The following is a 16,512-nucleotide window of genomic DNA, read 5'->3' on the forward strand; positions in this document are numbered from 1 at the left end:
GACACGTTCTAGTTTACTCCATTTATTTTTTTCCCTAACTTTGTATTTTCTTGGAGACACTGAGGCTTGCTAACTAATTTGAAAATATTTCTGATGCAAAGTGATATTCTAATCTTTGATTTTCAAGTGGAGGAAAGTCAGAAGGACAAGATTTGGGGTCAAGAATCATTTTCTTAAAGGAGGGTAAGATGCACTAATGACACTGAGAAATTACATAGTCACAGGTGATTTTTGCCAATTCTCAATTCCTTTGAATACATTTTTTGGTTGAAAGGTAAGGAGTGGTTGAGGAAAGAAGAGATATCTAGGATGTTTTTCCCTAGGAGTTCAAATTTTTGGCCTTATACATATGCTACCTTCCAACTCTGTAATTAAATGAAGAGGAACTGCTAGGCCAGAGCTGAGGCCATAGTCACCATGAAGGAGCACCAACCTTTCTTGGAGTAGAAACCATGTATATTGAGCAAAGAAAATTGGAAGACCAACATCTGATGATTTTCCCAAACTTCACAAAAATTGTCAAAGCGCAGGGAAGTCACTAAGACTCTTTGCAACCAACAACTCAACCCACAGATAGGGTGAAGAAGTCTGGTGGGCTCAAGGATGTTTTTGATACAGACTGCCCAGCCTTACCCCTCTAGTTGAGGATCTCTTATTAACACTACTGACATTTAGGGCCAAATAATTCTTTGTTTTAGGGTTCATTCAGTGCATTGTAGTGTATTTAGCAGCACCTCTAGGCTCTATTCACTATATGCCAATAGCACCCCTGCCCCCGTTGTGACAACCAAAAATGTCTCTATTACATTACAAATGTCCCAGGGCAGGGTGGGGGTGGGGGGTGCTGGGAAATCTCCCTGGTTTAAGAACCACTGATCTAGTTCTTAGCCAGTGAAGGCTTCCTGAAATATACGGGCACAATTTAGGGGAAACTCACCTATCTAAATCTTTATTGTTTGTGCTTATCGTCAAGGACTTGCTGCAAGATGGAGAAGGGGAAAGACGAATGAGGAGGGCGTGGACATGGAAAAGATCACTCCTATCTACATAGGATCTGCCCAAGCATCCGTATGAGCAGAACATCTGGAGGTAGCTCCTCTAGCTCTTCTCTACCAGGGTGGAATATGTGAGATATTAGAAGGCACAGTGTTTTCTTCCTGTCTGGTACTCCAGATTTAAACCCTGCCTCACCTTCTCAAAAACCTAATTCAGGTTACTCTAAACAGATGGTTGGAATCTCTCCTTTCTCCCCACATGACTTGCTTATTGTTACCCCTTTCTTTGCTGTGCCATTCTGCCACATTGACATGTCACCCTCTTGTCAGTCAACTCAGTGTTTCATTATCTGTAAAATACCTTAAGTTCATCTTGAAGTAATATTCCTGGCCCAGCTGCTTATTCTGATCATTCCTTTTTGCCTGTATCCCTCACTACTGATGGATGCAGATTAGAGTCACTTACTGGTCACTCTGTACCACCTCAGTAACGTCCTCATTGGTCTCTCTGCCTCTAACAGAGTCATCCTACTAACCCAGTAACAGAGCCAGATTTTATAAAGAGTCATTTCTCCATGTCATTTTCCCACTCAGAAACTCAGAAGAGACCCCCAATGCCTATAGGAAAAGTTTTAAGACTTTAACTTTCCACATTTCAATTGATCTCTTCAGTATAAACATTCTCAGTTCTTTGAACTGTTCTCCACATGGTAGTTTTCCAGAAGCTTCATGTGAATACACTAGATGTCAACAAATGGAGTCCAAGACTTTAGATATGGTCTAATTCAACATACAATGGGACAATTAGTATCTGGGATCTGGAATGTTTTTTCTGTTAAGAAAGCCTTACACAGCAGCAGGGTTTTTGAGTCACACTATTAACTTACATCAATTTTGTGTTATCCTAAACTACCCAGGCCTTTTCATGTAAGAGAAACATTGGAATCCAAGAGACTCATACCAGGTCCAGGGTGGTTTATAGCCTCCATAAACAGTCCTTTTTGACTTATGAAGTTAGGGTGAGAAAGCACAGAAATGAGAGTCTGCAGAGTTACCTTAAAAAAAAAAAAAAAGGAAATGAAATATAGCACCTGAGACTTAATAGGTTATGTTTTACAAAAGCATTATTTTATTATTTCATTTAGTCTTATAAAAGTCTCTGTGAGCAAGATCTTTATCTCCATTTTATATGAGAGAAACCCGAGGCTCCCTCCCAGAGGCTGTGATTTGCCTCGGGTCAGGCAGGCAAGGAGCAGAGCAGGACTCAAACTGGGTGTGAAGCTCAGGTTCCTTTCATCATAGCAGGCCTATGCACATTTCCCCACAGCAGTCTCTATTTCCTGTCTTCAACTTCTTCAGGATGCCCTTTCCAGGATGTCCCCCTCAGTTCGGTGATTACCTAGAACTTCCTTGACTTTGCTTGTTAACAGTCTTCTGCTCAGCCAGCTGATATGTCATACTGAAGCCAGGGGTCCGGTCTCCTAGTGGCCATCTTGTCCAGTTCAAGCAACTCTGCCTTTGAGCTGCTGGAGCGGTGCTCTCTAGCACATCACATTCCATCCTGGGTTTATTCTCACGTGCATGTCTTATATTCTTTACTGAGTTGTAGGCTTATTGAGAACAACCATGCCTGATACATCTGTTTGCCTCACAGGTAGAATATTACCTTGATCACTAACGTTTGGTTGTTTGATGATAGCTGGTGCTTAATATTTGCCTGATATTTCATGTAAAAAAAATTGTCAGACTTGTCCTAAATTCTCCCATAATTTGGACTTCCCTTTATATTCTTTGGCCATCAAGATTAATATCTACAAATGTCACCTCAATTTGGGAGCACCTTTGTGATAAAAAATGTAAAATTTTAAAATGGTTTCCTCCTTTGAGAATTTAGGGTTTGAAGTATTCGTTTAATTTTTTGTTTTCTCAGGTCCCACCTCCATCTTAGATTGACCTCTTCTTTGAATTTCCTCAGATGGCCAGGATTATCCCACCTTGCACTTCAAGTATGTTTTCTAGGAGCCTCTTCATTTCAGTGGCCCTGCAAAAAGTGACCAGAGGAATATGGTGGGGACATAAGTAGCTCTGGTAACCTTGGTCAAAGAATTTAGAAACAAAGAATTGTTCAGGCCTGGAAGAGACATTTGAAAACACTTGTCTCATTACTGACAAGGACATCAAGGCCCAGGGGGTGACCTGAATGATAAAGGCCTGAGCCAGAACTCAGACTTCCTGTCTCTGGTGCTCTTTTCCATTAGTCTGGCTCTGTGCTATTAACTGGTGTGTATATATATATACACACACACCAGTCAAAATGCTTCTGGAAAAAGAATTTGTCCAATGTCAGGTCAACTTTTGAGACTTGATCTGATGCAACGCTGGAAGATTTTGTGTTGTTGTAAAAGGGAATCTGATGTTCATGTGTGGGTAGTATGCTGGTATGTATACCGATGTGAGGATGATGGAAACCTTAGTGGTGTTAGCCAGTATTTCATTTTTCATTGTGCTCTCCTCTGTTGCTCTCCCACTTCTCCATCAGGTTCTGGAGAAAGTAGATCTATCCAAAACTGATATCCTGTGACATGTAAGATGAATGACTTATACACCTCAAAGCAATAGTCAGGATGGAGAGGGATAGGTTGGTTTAAAGAGTCATATCCTACTGGTTCATATTGGACTAATAATCTCCTTAAATGGCTTTATGCTAGTTTAACCTCATTTATAAAATATGAGAAGGTTCTCATTTAAAATGAGATAGGTTTTTATGGTGTATTATTAAACAGTAAGCTGTCCTTAGAAATCTGTCGAGGTAATGAAAACAGCATTCCATAGGCCTTCCTTAGATCCCTAAAGTGGCTTTTCCTCCTTGGTATTTCTGATCCTTCTGACACCAGCAGAGAATTGAAAAGAAGGTGGCCAACTGCCGTTCCTGTGTTACTTGCTCATGACTCCTCTTTCTCTGAAGTTGTCTTCCACAACTCAACGGACCAGGAGGTGGACCTGACTTAAGCAGGAGTAATCAGACATTCTCATTTGAAAATTTCACAATGGACAGCAAGTTGACCAAGTTTCTCACATGTGGCTGGGTCTAAAACATTTAATTTTGGTAGCTATAAAGGGACCAGATTATGCTACATAGTCTAAGGAGCAGAAGTACACTTTTAAATGGTTGCTCTCAGAATAAAATCACTGAAGGAAATAAAAATAGGAAACTGACAAGAACTTAAAGCAAAGAACAAAAAAAAAAAGGGAATTGCTGCATTTAGTTAAGATTAATAATCCTTAGACATCAAAAGGAGACCTCAAGTCATGAAATAGTACACACTTAAGAGACAGCTTATTTATACTTAAATTATATTACATTACTTATTACATTTGATAAATGTGTTAGTACTATTTTTTCAAACAGTTGTACTTCTGATATTTCTGTGATATGAATAAAATTATTTTTAAAACCAACCATCTAGTTTTCTAATTTCTAGTTGGAGAATTTAATCTATATGTGGATGTGAATAAAACAATAAACAGACTGACTAACTGCCAACTTGTCAGCAGTTTATGAATGGGATAATTAAGAAAAACATGCTTTATGGAGTGTGGTGATAACATGTAAATCATGTTAATAATATACTTGTGCAGAGGTTCTTCTATCCTTATAATTACTAATATCTGTTCTTCTATCTCTCATCCCCTGTGCTCCAGGGCATCGTGCTATGCTCCACATGCATCATTTCACTTAATACCCATTCTGAGGTAGATACTATTTCATTTGACAGAGGGGAAAACTGAGACCTAGTAAAATGGCTTTGCTATAGGTCACATGGCAGCAAAGCCACATGGCTGGGATGCTAAGCCAGCAATCTGCCTCCAGAGCCCATGATTTCAGCCACTGTATTACTCGGCTACACAAAACCAGCTCCTGAAAACAGTTACTTTCAGAGCAGGAACTAAAAACAGAGATCTAACACCAAAACAGAGCACTAGCAGTTTTTCCCCCTTAGTACACTTAACGCAGTTCATTCCGCCCCTCCCCCGCCCCGCGCTTAGTAAAAGTTAAAATCTGCAGGATTGCAGATTCCTTCCTAAGGAGCAAGCTCCTGGAGTGTAGAGACTGTGTATCTATTCTAAGTAACTTCTGCATATTACAGCATAGACACTTTGTCATCAACACTAAGAGAGGAAACAAAGTCAGGCTCCTTTTTTTAGTAATGCTTATCTACTTATTGTTTGTTAAATTTATATTGTATTTCAAATAGTATAGGAATTACCTTTTTATTTTATTTTTAAAGATTTTATTTATTTATTTGAGAGAGGGCATGCGTGAGGAGGGAGGCGCAGAGAGGGAAGGAGAGGGATAAGCAGACTCCACACTGAGCACGGAGCCCCATTCAGGGCTCAGTCCACAACCCTGAGATCATGACCTGAGCCTAAATCAAGAGTCGGACACTCAATCAACAGCCGCCCAGGCACCCCTACACACTTAGGCCTGTGATGTTTCCAGGACCCAAAGGCACAAGGGTTTTATCACAGACCATTTGCCTCACCTGGTTCTTTCCTCTCCTCTTCCTAGTGATTCCTAGAGTATCCTTTTATTTTATTTTTTTAAAGATTTTTTTAAATTTATTTATTTGACAGAGAGATAGCACAAGTAGGCAGAGCGGCAGGCAGAGGGAAAGGGAAAAGCAGGCTCTCTGTTGAGCAGGGAGCCCGATGCGGGGCTCGATCCCAGGACCCTGGGATCATGACCTGAGCCGAAGGCAGCCGCTTAACCGACTGAGCCACCCAGGCGCCCCTAGAGTATCCTTTTAAAGGGCTGCAAGAATAAACATACAACCTACAGAATTCAACTCCAATCTTGGGAAATTTTAAATCTAGTGTCGTAAAATCCAGGGGAAAGAATTATGTATTGATTGATCACTACAGATATAATGTCAAATATAAAGACCAATCAGGAAAGACATAAGTGTGTATTTAGATTTAAGGATAAGTAAAGTGAGCGCACAATAGCTCAATTCTTGGTTAAAAAAAAGGTAAGAGCAAGTCACTGCCACTTCTAAGATGTGCCAGCACTTAACCTGTCAGCAGGCCGACGAAGGAGAAGCCTAGCCATTGGCATTCAACGGACACAGATCCCTTCGATTCACCAACTGAATGTTAAGTCCAGAACATTTTCAGTCTTTGGCTTGTTTATTTGTTGATGAAGGGTTTCTAGGAAGATTTAGCAGTGCTTCAATTTTCTTAACATCATCTTTGGATCGATTTTTCTGTAAGCTATTTTCAATTTCTTCAGGGAGGAGCTCAGTAAATTGTAGTCTGGCTTTGCTGTAATAAAAGAATGAAAAGAATATATCATGTACTGCTCTGTTTCTTCGTTCTTAGAGAGATCTTTTTTAAAAAGATAGTATTTATCCATTCTCCCTGTGCCTTATGAGCAAACATTGCTCCTTGAACTTCAAAAACAATGACTTTCTACGCTCTCCTAACCTGTTCCACTCAAGGGCCGACTACAATTCTCACATCACCAAAATGGACACTGCTGTGGCAGCAGCTCTGATCCCTAAAATATTCCAGAGTTCCTGCGGGGGTATCGTGCAAGAACTAAAAGCACCCTGAGCTCAGGTGTGAGCCTTGCAAACTGGCTGTCCTCTTGCCCTCAGGGCTAGGGGTGGGGGTGGGGAGCTGGTGTGCACCCCCTGCCACTCCATTACCTCTCTGTTGCCAGACCTTACAGGAACTGCGCAAAGGCTGTAACAATGGTAAATTCAATATGGAAAAGTCAGATGGGACAACGCTATAGATGTATATTTACAAAAAATTAAAATCCAATTTCCAAATAACGGAGCAGTTCTTTTTCTAAATCTCGTATTAGTGTCTTCCTTTCTTTAAGTGATTATCAAGGTCATCCATGACTTTTTTCTCAACTCTTCATAACCAGGTTTGACCATTTCTTCTTCCATATCTCCACAGCCAGTTTTCTACATTTTCTGCTAAGGCAATTTTTTATACTCACACTCTGTTTGACTTCTCTATAGTTATTTTCAAACAAAGAAGCAGGCATATAATAAGTTCTTAACTAGGTGTTAAATTAACTCCTCAGGAATATCACATATATATCATAGACATATAAATATCCTATAAATTTTTGACCCTATTTCCTTCTAAAGTATTTCATTACTATAATTCAATTCAATTTATTGTTTTTAACCATTTTTGAGATTTCCATCTCTAAATAACTGATCAACTTCCCCCAGTTATTTTTCTGGTTTCCTTTTTTGGGGAGGATACAATTATTATCTGTTCATATTTTTCCAACTGTTAACTCTTCTGCAACTTTCTGTATCAAATTTAAATACCAATATACTTTCCTTACCTTTCCAATTCCTTTCTCAAAGCTTCCTTTTCTTAAAAAAAAAAAAAAAAAGTTTCTTATGACACCTAGAGAACTAGAAATAAGCTAACGCTTTCATGCTTTTAATTCTCTACATCACATTTTATTCTGGCATTTAGAATTTTAAGTGCTTTATCCTAGAACTTAGATAACTACATATCCCACCTATCCTCTTACTCTGGAGAAGAGGAATGAATGAAACAAACATATATTGAGCATTTTGGTGTGATTCTGCCCTCAGAATGGCTGAGAAAACAAGAGGGCTTGAAGTTAAGTAAAATATCCAAGGTCATGGAACTAATCAATAGCCTAACTGGGATTTAAGGTTTGCTTTCAAGGTCTCATTGGCTGCAAAATCAATGCTTTTTCTCTAGAACCCAAGTCCCTGAACAACTGATCTACAGATACTAAGAATTTCCAAGTGCATATGTGTGTTTAGCACCAATGGAAGTTTCAAGTAAAAACATGGAAAAAAAAAAAAAAAAGACTTTATTTATTCAACTATGAAAACAGCAGCAGCTTTCGTCTGTATGCAGGAAGCCGAGCTACGAGAATCCTTTGTACCAGGAGTGCTAGCTAGCAGCCTGTTACGGTGATCTTACAAAGAATCAGCACAAAGTCCACTCTCAGTCTGATAACTGGACCCCAGGGAACGACTAGATGGCACACGTCAAAGTTTTCCTCCTCCTCAGTGGCATCCAGTCCATGAACAGCCACTATAACTACCTAAATCATATGCATCCACAGCAGGAAGTGGAATCTTTCAATGTAGAGACCTAACATGCTCTGTATTGTTCATAGATGCATGTGTAACTGGGGATATTGCCTTTTAAATAACGCCATGTGAAACTCACTCATTGCTGTCCACTTCCTTTAGGTAATTTCCTGTGCAGTCAAGAATATAGAAAAAGAAAAAATATGCACCCAAGCGAGATTAACAATATCTTAACTTTAAAAAAAAGTGTATCTAAAGAATGATCCTCATCAGATTAAAAATAAAATTAGTGTCTTTCATTTTTCCTTCATTAAGAAGATTAAAAGATCAGGTAGGGTACAAGTTGAAGAAAAGGAAACTCTTCTTTGAGATTTTATTTATTTATTTATTTTTTAAAGTAATCTCTACACCCAACATGGGACCTGCACTCACAAACCTGAGATCAAGAGTGCTCCACTGACTGAGCCAGCCGGGTGCCCCAGAAACTCATCTTCGAGTTGAGGGGCAGTTTGGAGGACCTGGGTTAACAGAGCACCACGATGGCTAAGAAAGTCAGATACCCTCATCTTCACACACTCCTTACCTCTCTTCCAGTCTCAGCTCATGGAGTGCTTTGCGATCCTTCTGTGTTCTCTCTTGGACAGTTTCACCGCAGAACTTCTGAAATGCCATCAACAGACTTCCTACAGGAGTGCTGAGGGGGAAGCAGAGAGCAAGCTTAGGATGAAGGGGCCACTGGAGCACGCCACCGTGCTGCTGAGGCCCGAGAAACACTGACTTGGCACTTGGTCCCTGCCAGGTACAGGGACTCTGACAAAGTGTCCTTGTCGAATGAAGAAAAATTATTAAGGCAATTTCCTTCCTGGTCTTCTAAACAGTAGAGAAAAACAATCACTGCAACTTCCTCAAATTAACTGGTATAAAAACAACAGGTCTATAAATTGGCTCTGTGTTTTATCATGAATGATAAACTGGGAATATATATATTTATGACAAGTTCTAGTAAGTAGCTTTACACCGAAGATTTCTCAGAAGTGAAATTAATACCAGGAATGGTAACAAACCCTCTAGGGGGCAGGAACGGTGGAGGGCATTTTGGTTGGAGGAAGGATACTACTAGCTTCTGGAGACGGGACCACCAAAACATCCTCAAATTCCAAAGTCTGGCACAACAGTCTCACCCATAACGTCAGTAGATACCCACCGAGAAACTGATTTAGATAACAATCATTACAGTAACAGAACAGGGTTTCGTTCTTGTGTTATCAAAGAGAAGGAGTTTTTGACTCTGATATAACTTAAATTTCCTCTGACTACAAGCTCATTCAAAAAATTATTTTTGCTAAGTGGAAATGTCCATGGACAAACAGATAAAGAAAATGTGTTATATACAATGGAGCATTATGCAGCCTTTAAAAAGAAGATCCTGTCACATGCTACAACATGGATCAACCTTGAGGATGTTATGCTAAGTGAAATAAGCCAGTTATAAAAAGACAACTATTATATGATTCCATTAATATGAAGTATCTAAAGTAGTCAAAATCATAGAAACAAAGTAAGTAGAAAGGTGGTTGCCAAAGGCTAGGGGACAGGGGGAGGGGAAAATTAATGTTTAATGGGTAAAGAGTTTTCAGTTTTGCAAGATGAGAAAGTGCTCGAGATCTTTTGTACAACAATGGGGATATACCTAACATTCCTAAACTGTACACTTAAAAATGGTTAAGATGATAAAATTTATGTTAATGTGTTTTTAACGACAAAGAAAAAGAAATTATTCTTGCTTCTAATTTCAACAATTTTTCCCTCCAAAACTAAGCTGGTATGTTAACAACATAACAAGGGGCACCTGGCTGGCTCAGTCAGTTGAGCATGTAACTCCTGATCTCAGGGTCCTGAGTTCGAGCCCCATGTTGGGGGTAGACTTTGCTAAAAAACAAACAAAAAAACACAATAAAAATCATGTTCAGCAATAGATTATGACATGCTGAATTTTTAAAAAGAATTTTAAAAAAGAATGCATAAATCTACAGTGTTAACTTCCTCCTAAAAAGGGGATAGAAAAAGGGAGGGTATAGGTGGAGGGAAAGGGAGAACTCCTCTATTCCGGTGAATGCCAACTAATAAAAACAGAAGAAAAGACAGAACTACCAAATCATTTTGCAACCATCTTTGTAATAACTGATTACAGCAACAATTATAATAGATCATTAAAGCCACAAGAAAAAAGATAGCTGGAGAACAGGCAATTCAATCTTATCCCACAGATTATTAATCACAATGTGAAAAAGATACCCTTACAGTGGAGAAAATTTACTAGATACCACCAAATGCAGTAGGCAGAATTCTAAAATGGTGCCCCAAATTGTCCTGCCCTAATCCTTCAACTATAAATATATTATACCCATGATTATGTTACATGGCAAAATTTTACAGATGTAATAAAGGTTAATAATCAGTTGATTTTGAGTCAATCAAAAAGTAAATTATCTGGATAAACCCTTTAAAAGCAGAGAGTTTTCTCTGGTGGCAGAGTAGAAGTCAGAGAGATTCAAAGTATGGAAAGGATTCAACATGCTGGTTGCTGGTTTGAACATGGGGGGGGTGGTCACTGTGAGAAAGAATGGGGATGCCTCTAGGAACGGTGGTGCCTGGCTGACAACCAGCCAGGGAACAATGACTTCAGTCCTACAGCCAAAAGGATCCTGTCTACAACCTGAATGGTTTAGGAACAGATTCTTCCCCAGAGCCTCCAATAAGAGCCTGCCTGACCAACACTTTGATTTTGGCCTGGTAAAACCCTGAACAGAGAGAGCCCATTTGAGCCTACTCAGACTTCTGACCTACAGAACTGTGATACAATAAATGGGTAGTGTTTCAAGTTGCTGAAGTTTGTGGTAATCTGTCACACAGCAATAGAAAACTATTGCACCAAGTAATTAAAATTAACATCACTTATAATCGGTGATACACTATGCCTGTTGATGTGATACACTGAGAAAGAAACAACTTCACCTATATTGTATTCCTGATGAAAACATTTAACCTAAATCTAATCATGAGGGGATAATCAAAAGAAATTGAGAAATTTTCTGGGGGAAAAAAGGTGGTGGAACTGTTCTAGTTTAAAGGAATCAAGGGGCACCTAGGGGGCGCAGGCAGTTAAGCACTGGATTCTTGGTTTCAGCTCAGGCTGTGATCTCAGGGTCCTGTGATTGAGCCCCACGTCAGGCTCCGTGCTCAGTTCAGAGTCTGCTTCGGATTCACTCTTCCTCTCCCTCTGCCCCTCCTGCTGTGTGCACTCTCTCTCTAATAAATACATCTTTTTTTTTTTTAATAAAGGAATCAAAACCATAAAAATGATATACAATTGGATCCTGGGTTAAAAATATATATACAGGGCGCCTGGGTGGCTCAGTCAGTTAAGCGACTGCCTTCGGCTCAGGTCACGATCCCAGGGTTCTGGGATCGAGTCCCACATCGGGCTCCCTGTTCTGCGGGGAGCCTGCTTCTCAACCTCTCCCACTCCCCCTGCTTGTGTTCCCTCTCTCACTGTGTCTCTATCAAATAAATAAATAAAATCTTAAAAAAAAAAAAAATATATATATATACACATATATATGGCATTATTATAATAATTGAAAAATTTTGAATATGGACCCTATTTTAGATAGCTATATTGAATCAATGCTAAACTACTTTTTTGTTACCTTTTTTATTGACCTTTGTAATTCATACACCATAAAAGTCACCTTTAAAGTATTGAATTTAGTGGTTTTCAGTAGATTTATAAATCCATCAACCATCACTACTAAGCCTAGAATATTTTCATCATCCCCAAAAGAAACCCCATACCTATTAGTAAACCCTTTCATTCCTCTCCCTTCAGATTCTGGTTACCACTAATCTCCTTTCTGTCTCAAAGGGTTTGTATATTTTGGGCATATCATATAAACGAAATCATACATTTGTAACCTCTTGTGGCTGGCTTCTTTTCACTTAATGCTAAACTATTTATTGTGATGAGTACACTGGCAAATATTCTTCATTTCATCCTGGGAGCTACATGCTGATGTATTCAGAGGTGAAGAATTATGAGGTCTCAAAAGATTTAACCAAAAAGAAAAAAGAGAAAAAGAACTGTATATACATTCCACACATAGATATAAAAATGAATATGGCAAAATGTTAACAATTGGTCAATGTAAGTGAAGAAGAATACATGGGTGTTCAATGTACTAAGTCATTCAACTTTTCTGTAGGCTCAAAATGTTTCAAAGTAAAAAGCTGAAGAAGAAAATTTTTACAATTAAACAAAACCCAAACAAAAACAATTTTAATAGAATGTGCTTGTTAATTGTTTCTTACTCTTTTTTTCCTGCTCCTTGTAAATACCATTGTTCAAACCACAAATAGTTTCAGGTGTTAGTGATATCTAAACAGTTTTTACTCAGTGACAGTTGGAAGTAAAATCAACCATCGGGGTAGACTTAGAATTTGACAGTCAAAGCCACTGCCAAGACAAGACTAAAGACCTTTTATAGGCTTTAAGATTTAAATTTGTTTAGAAATGAATGAGATTTTTAACAAGTAAGGCATTAATGAAAGTTGTGTTAATTTGGAATGAAACTGTGTTAACACTTACCCCAGCAAGGCTCCAATTATGCCACCAGCCACCAGACCATGCAGGCCCAAATTTATTCTAAAAAGACCTCCTGTGACAGCTATTTTAAAACAAAAAAATCCCAATATTAAATTATCTTTAAACACTAGAATCTATCTTTATAATGTTCCTTCTATAAAAATGACATATACCCCTAAGTTTTCTGAACCCAACATTAATATACCACCACAATCTCTTCCACACTGCAGGTTCAAAGGAAAACATTCCTTTTGCAAACCTACTTACTCCATCTGTTCTAGGGTCCAATCTCTTCTCATTCAGCTTCATTTTTGCCCACCTCCTCTTAAAAATCTGTTATTCACTTCCACCTCTTCCATTTCTGCATTCTTCCAGAAAAACTTTCCCCAAATAAACAAAAACCCCTGCCGTTTATACCTTCCCCCAGCCTCACCCTTCCTGTACTGCTACACACCTCAGGCAGGCCTGCAAGTGGGCATTTGGCTTACAGTGCCACCTGGTGGTCGGTGCACAGGTCCTCTTTCCTTCCCACTGGAAGGGCATATCCACGATGTCATTCATTTTCCTCCCTCACCAGGTACAACACAACTAATGCCATCTCAGGTAGTAACATTTTTAAAAAAACATTTGAGATTTATTTGTCTTATTTAAGTACTATTCATCATTTTTAATTTTCTAAGTTTTAAAATTAACAAGAACAAAATTATATTTAATTCTATTACCCAGAGGTAGTAATAAATTTGGTCTTTTTTTTCCTAGTCTTCTTTTCCAAACAAAGCATTTTTAAAAAATAAGAATTTTTTTTTTTTAAACCAATTAGAATAGCCAAAATTTAGAACACTGACAATGCTAAATGCTGGCAAGGATGTGGAGCAAAAGAAACTCTCATTCATTGCTGGTTGGAACCCAAAATGGTACAGCCACTTTTGAAGACAGTCTGACAGTTTCTTACCATATGATCCAGTAATCATGCTCCCTGGTATTTACCCAAAGGAGCTGCAAATTTATGTCCACAACAAAACCTGCACACAGACATTTATATAAAAAGCAGCTTTGTTCATAACTGTCAATACTTGGAAGCAAGCAAGATGTCCTTCAGTAGGTAATGCATAAACTGGTATATTCAGACAAAGCACTAAAAAGAAATGAGCTATCAATAAAAGACACTAGAGGAAACTTGAATGCATATTATTCAGTGAAAGAAGTCAATCTGAAAAAGCTATGTAATATTATATAACATTCTGGAAAAGGCAAAACGATGGAAACAGTAAAGAAAAAAATCAGTGGTTATCAGAGGTTGGTAGGTGGGATGCATAGGTAGAGCAAATTTTTAGGGCAATGAAAATACTCTTTATGATACCACAATGATGGATACATGTCATCATATATTTGTCCAAACCCACAGAATGTACACCAAGAGTGAACCCTAAAGAAAACTATGGACTTTGGTTGATAATGATGCATCACTGTAGGTTCTTCAATTGTAACTAATATCCCACTCTGGTGTGAAATGTTGATAGTTGGGGAGGCTACGTGTAAGTGTGGGAGGGAGGATATGCAAAATCTTTGTATCTTCTGTCCAATTTTACTGTGAACCTATAACTATTAAAGGGCGGGGGAGGGAGTATTGAGGCTTATAAGCTGTCAGCAGCCAAACACCAAAAATGGAGTAAGACTCTATTACACATAACTATGTTTTCTATGAATAAAGACAGTTTACTTTTTTTCATTCTTGGTACTTTTTATTTCTTTTTCTTACCTGAACGCACTGGTTAAAGTCTCCAGTATAATGCTGAATACAACTGTATTCATATCAAATACCTGAATTACAAGTGTATACATCTGTGCTGTGTTCTCAGTCTTAGGGGAAAATCATTCAGTCTTTCACCATTAAATATGATGTTTGCTGCAGGTTTTTTCATAGATGACCTTCATCGGGTTAAAGAAGTTCCCTTTTATTCCTAGTTTGTTGAGAGTTTTTATCATGAATGTTGGATTTTTGTCAAATGCTTTTTCTAAGCTAACCTTAAATTCCTTGGATAAAATCATTGGGTCATGATTTTGTTAAAGATTTTTGTGTATATACTTTTTCTTTTAAAGTAATCTCTACACCCAACATGGGACTTGAACCCACAACCCTTAGATCAAGAGTCACATGCTCTGCCAACTGAACCAGCCAGGTACCCCTGTGTATATACTCTTGAGTGATAGTGATCTGTAGTTTTCTTTGTTGTCTTCATCTGGCTTTGGTACCAGGATAATACTAGTCTAACAGAATGAGTTTGAAAGTGTTCCTTCTTCCTCTGTTTTCTGGAAGAGTTTGTGAGAGAAATTTCCCAAATAGCCATTGAAGCCATCTGGTCCTGGGCTTTTGTGAAAAAAATTTTTTAATAATTTAGTTTATTAACTTATTATGGGGTTATCCAGATTTTCTATTTCTTCTTGAGTAAATCTTGGTAATTTGTGTCTTTCGTTTTTTCTTCGTCAGTCTTGCTAAAGGTTGTCTATTTTGTTATCTTTTCAAAAAAACCAACTTTTGGTTCCACCGATTTTCTCTTTTTCTTTCCATTTCACTGAGTTTTGCTCTAATTTTATTATTTCCTTCTGTCTGCCTACTTTGGGTTTATTTTGCTCCTCATTTTCTAGTTTTTAAAGGTCGAAGCTTATAGTGTTAATTTGAGATCTTTCTTCTTTCATAATGTAGGTTTTATAACTATAAATTTCCCACTAAGTACTAATTTGGGTGAATCTTAGAAATTTTGACATGTGCTTTCATTTTCATTCAACTAAAAATATTTCTAATTTACCTTGTGATTCCTTGTGGTCTATGGGTTATTTATAAATATGTTGTTTAATTTACAAATAGTTGTGGATCCCCCATTTTTTTCAATTTAATTCCACTGAGGTCAGAGAACATTCTTTGTATGATTTCAATACTTTTAAATTTATTGAGACTTGTTTTGTGGCTTTATATATGGTCTAGCCTGAAGAATATCCCATGTGCACTTGAAAAGAATGTGTATTCTTGCTGTTGTTGGGTAGAGTGTTCTATTGATGTTAGGTCATACAGGTTGATAGTGTTGTTCAAGTATTCTATATCCTTGCTGGTATTTCCTCTAGTTGTTCTATCCATTATTAAAAGTGGCATATTAAAGCCTCCAACAACTATTACTGAGTTGTCTATTTCTCCTCTCAATTCAGTGTTTGTTTCATGTATTTAGGAGCTCTGTTGTTAAGATGCATGTATGTTTATAAATGTTATATTTCTTGATGGATTGGTTTTTAACATTATGAAATGTCTTTGTCTCTAGCATTTTTATATTATAGTCTATCTTGTCTGATACTAGAAGAGCCACTCAAGCTCTTTTCCTTACTGTTTGCATAGTTTATCTTTTTCCCTTGTTTTACTTTCAACTTATTTGTTTCTTTGAACTAAAATATGTCTCCTGTACACAGCATATAGTTGGAACTTTTTTTAATAGAGTCAATCTCTGACTATTGATTGCAGTGTTTAATCCACTCATATTTAATGTTATTACTGATACAGCTAGATTTAGGCCTGCCATCTTACTATTTGTTTTTATATATCTTATTTAATTTCCTTTGGCCTTGTTACTACTTTAAAAAGTTGGGCGTCTGGGTGGCTCAGATGGTTAAGCGTCTGCCTTCGGCTCAGGTCATGATCCCAGGGTCCTGGGATCGAGTCCCACATCGGGCTCCCGGCTCAGCGGGGAGCCTGCTTCTCCCTCTGACCCTCTCCCCTCTCATGCTG

The 16,512-nt window shown here is 38.1% G+C and overlaps 2 protein-coding genes across 7 annotated transcripts in view; one reads left to right on the plus strand and one right to left on the minus strand.

Moving 5' to 3' along the window:
* The window catches only part of CD80 (CD80 molecule), a 37,484-nt gene extending 33,030 nt beyond the window's left edge, over positions 1 to 4,454 (plus strand). For all 6 annotated transcript variants that reach the window (XM_081833538.1, XM_081833510.1, XM_081833518.1 and 3 more), the window contains 2 exons: positions 974 to 1,089; positions 2,926 to 4,454. In XM_081833538.1, coding sequence (XP_081689664.1) covers positions 974 to 1,074 — 101 coding nt within the window. In that variant the 3' untranslated portion in view covers positions 1,075 to 1,089; positions 2,926 to 4,454. The remainder of the gene's footprint in view (positions 1 to 973; positions 1,090 to 2,925) is intronic.
* A 1,489-nt stretch (positions 4,455 to 5,943) lies between these two features.
* Positions 5,944 to 16,512, minus strand: part of TIMMDC1 (translocase of inner mitochondrial membrane domain containing 1) — a 22,971-nt gene continuing 12,402 nt past the window's right edge. The window contains exons 5-7 of the mRNA XM_006730421.3: positions 12,744 to 12,822; positions 8,682 to 8,792; positions 5,944 to 6,317 (exon numbers count right to left, since the gene is read on the minus strand). Coding sequence (XP_006730484.1) covers positions 6,167 to 6,317; positions 8,682 to 8,792; positions 12,744 to 12,822 — 341 coding nt within the window. The 3' untranslated portion in view covers positions 5,944 to 6,166. The remainder of the gene's footprint in view (positions 6,318 to 8,681; positions 8,793 to 12,743; positions 12,823 to 16,512) is intronic.

The sequence above is a fragment of the Leptonychotes weddellii genome, chromosome 1, assembly GCF_054177405.1.
Source record: "Leptonychotes weddellii isolate Sample4059 chromosome 1, ASM5417740v2, whole genome shotgun sequence".
In the NCBI taxonomy this organism is placed as follows: Eukaryota; Metazoa; Chordata; class Mammalia; order Carnivora; family Phocidae; genus Leptonychotes; species Leptonychotes weddellii.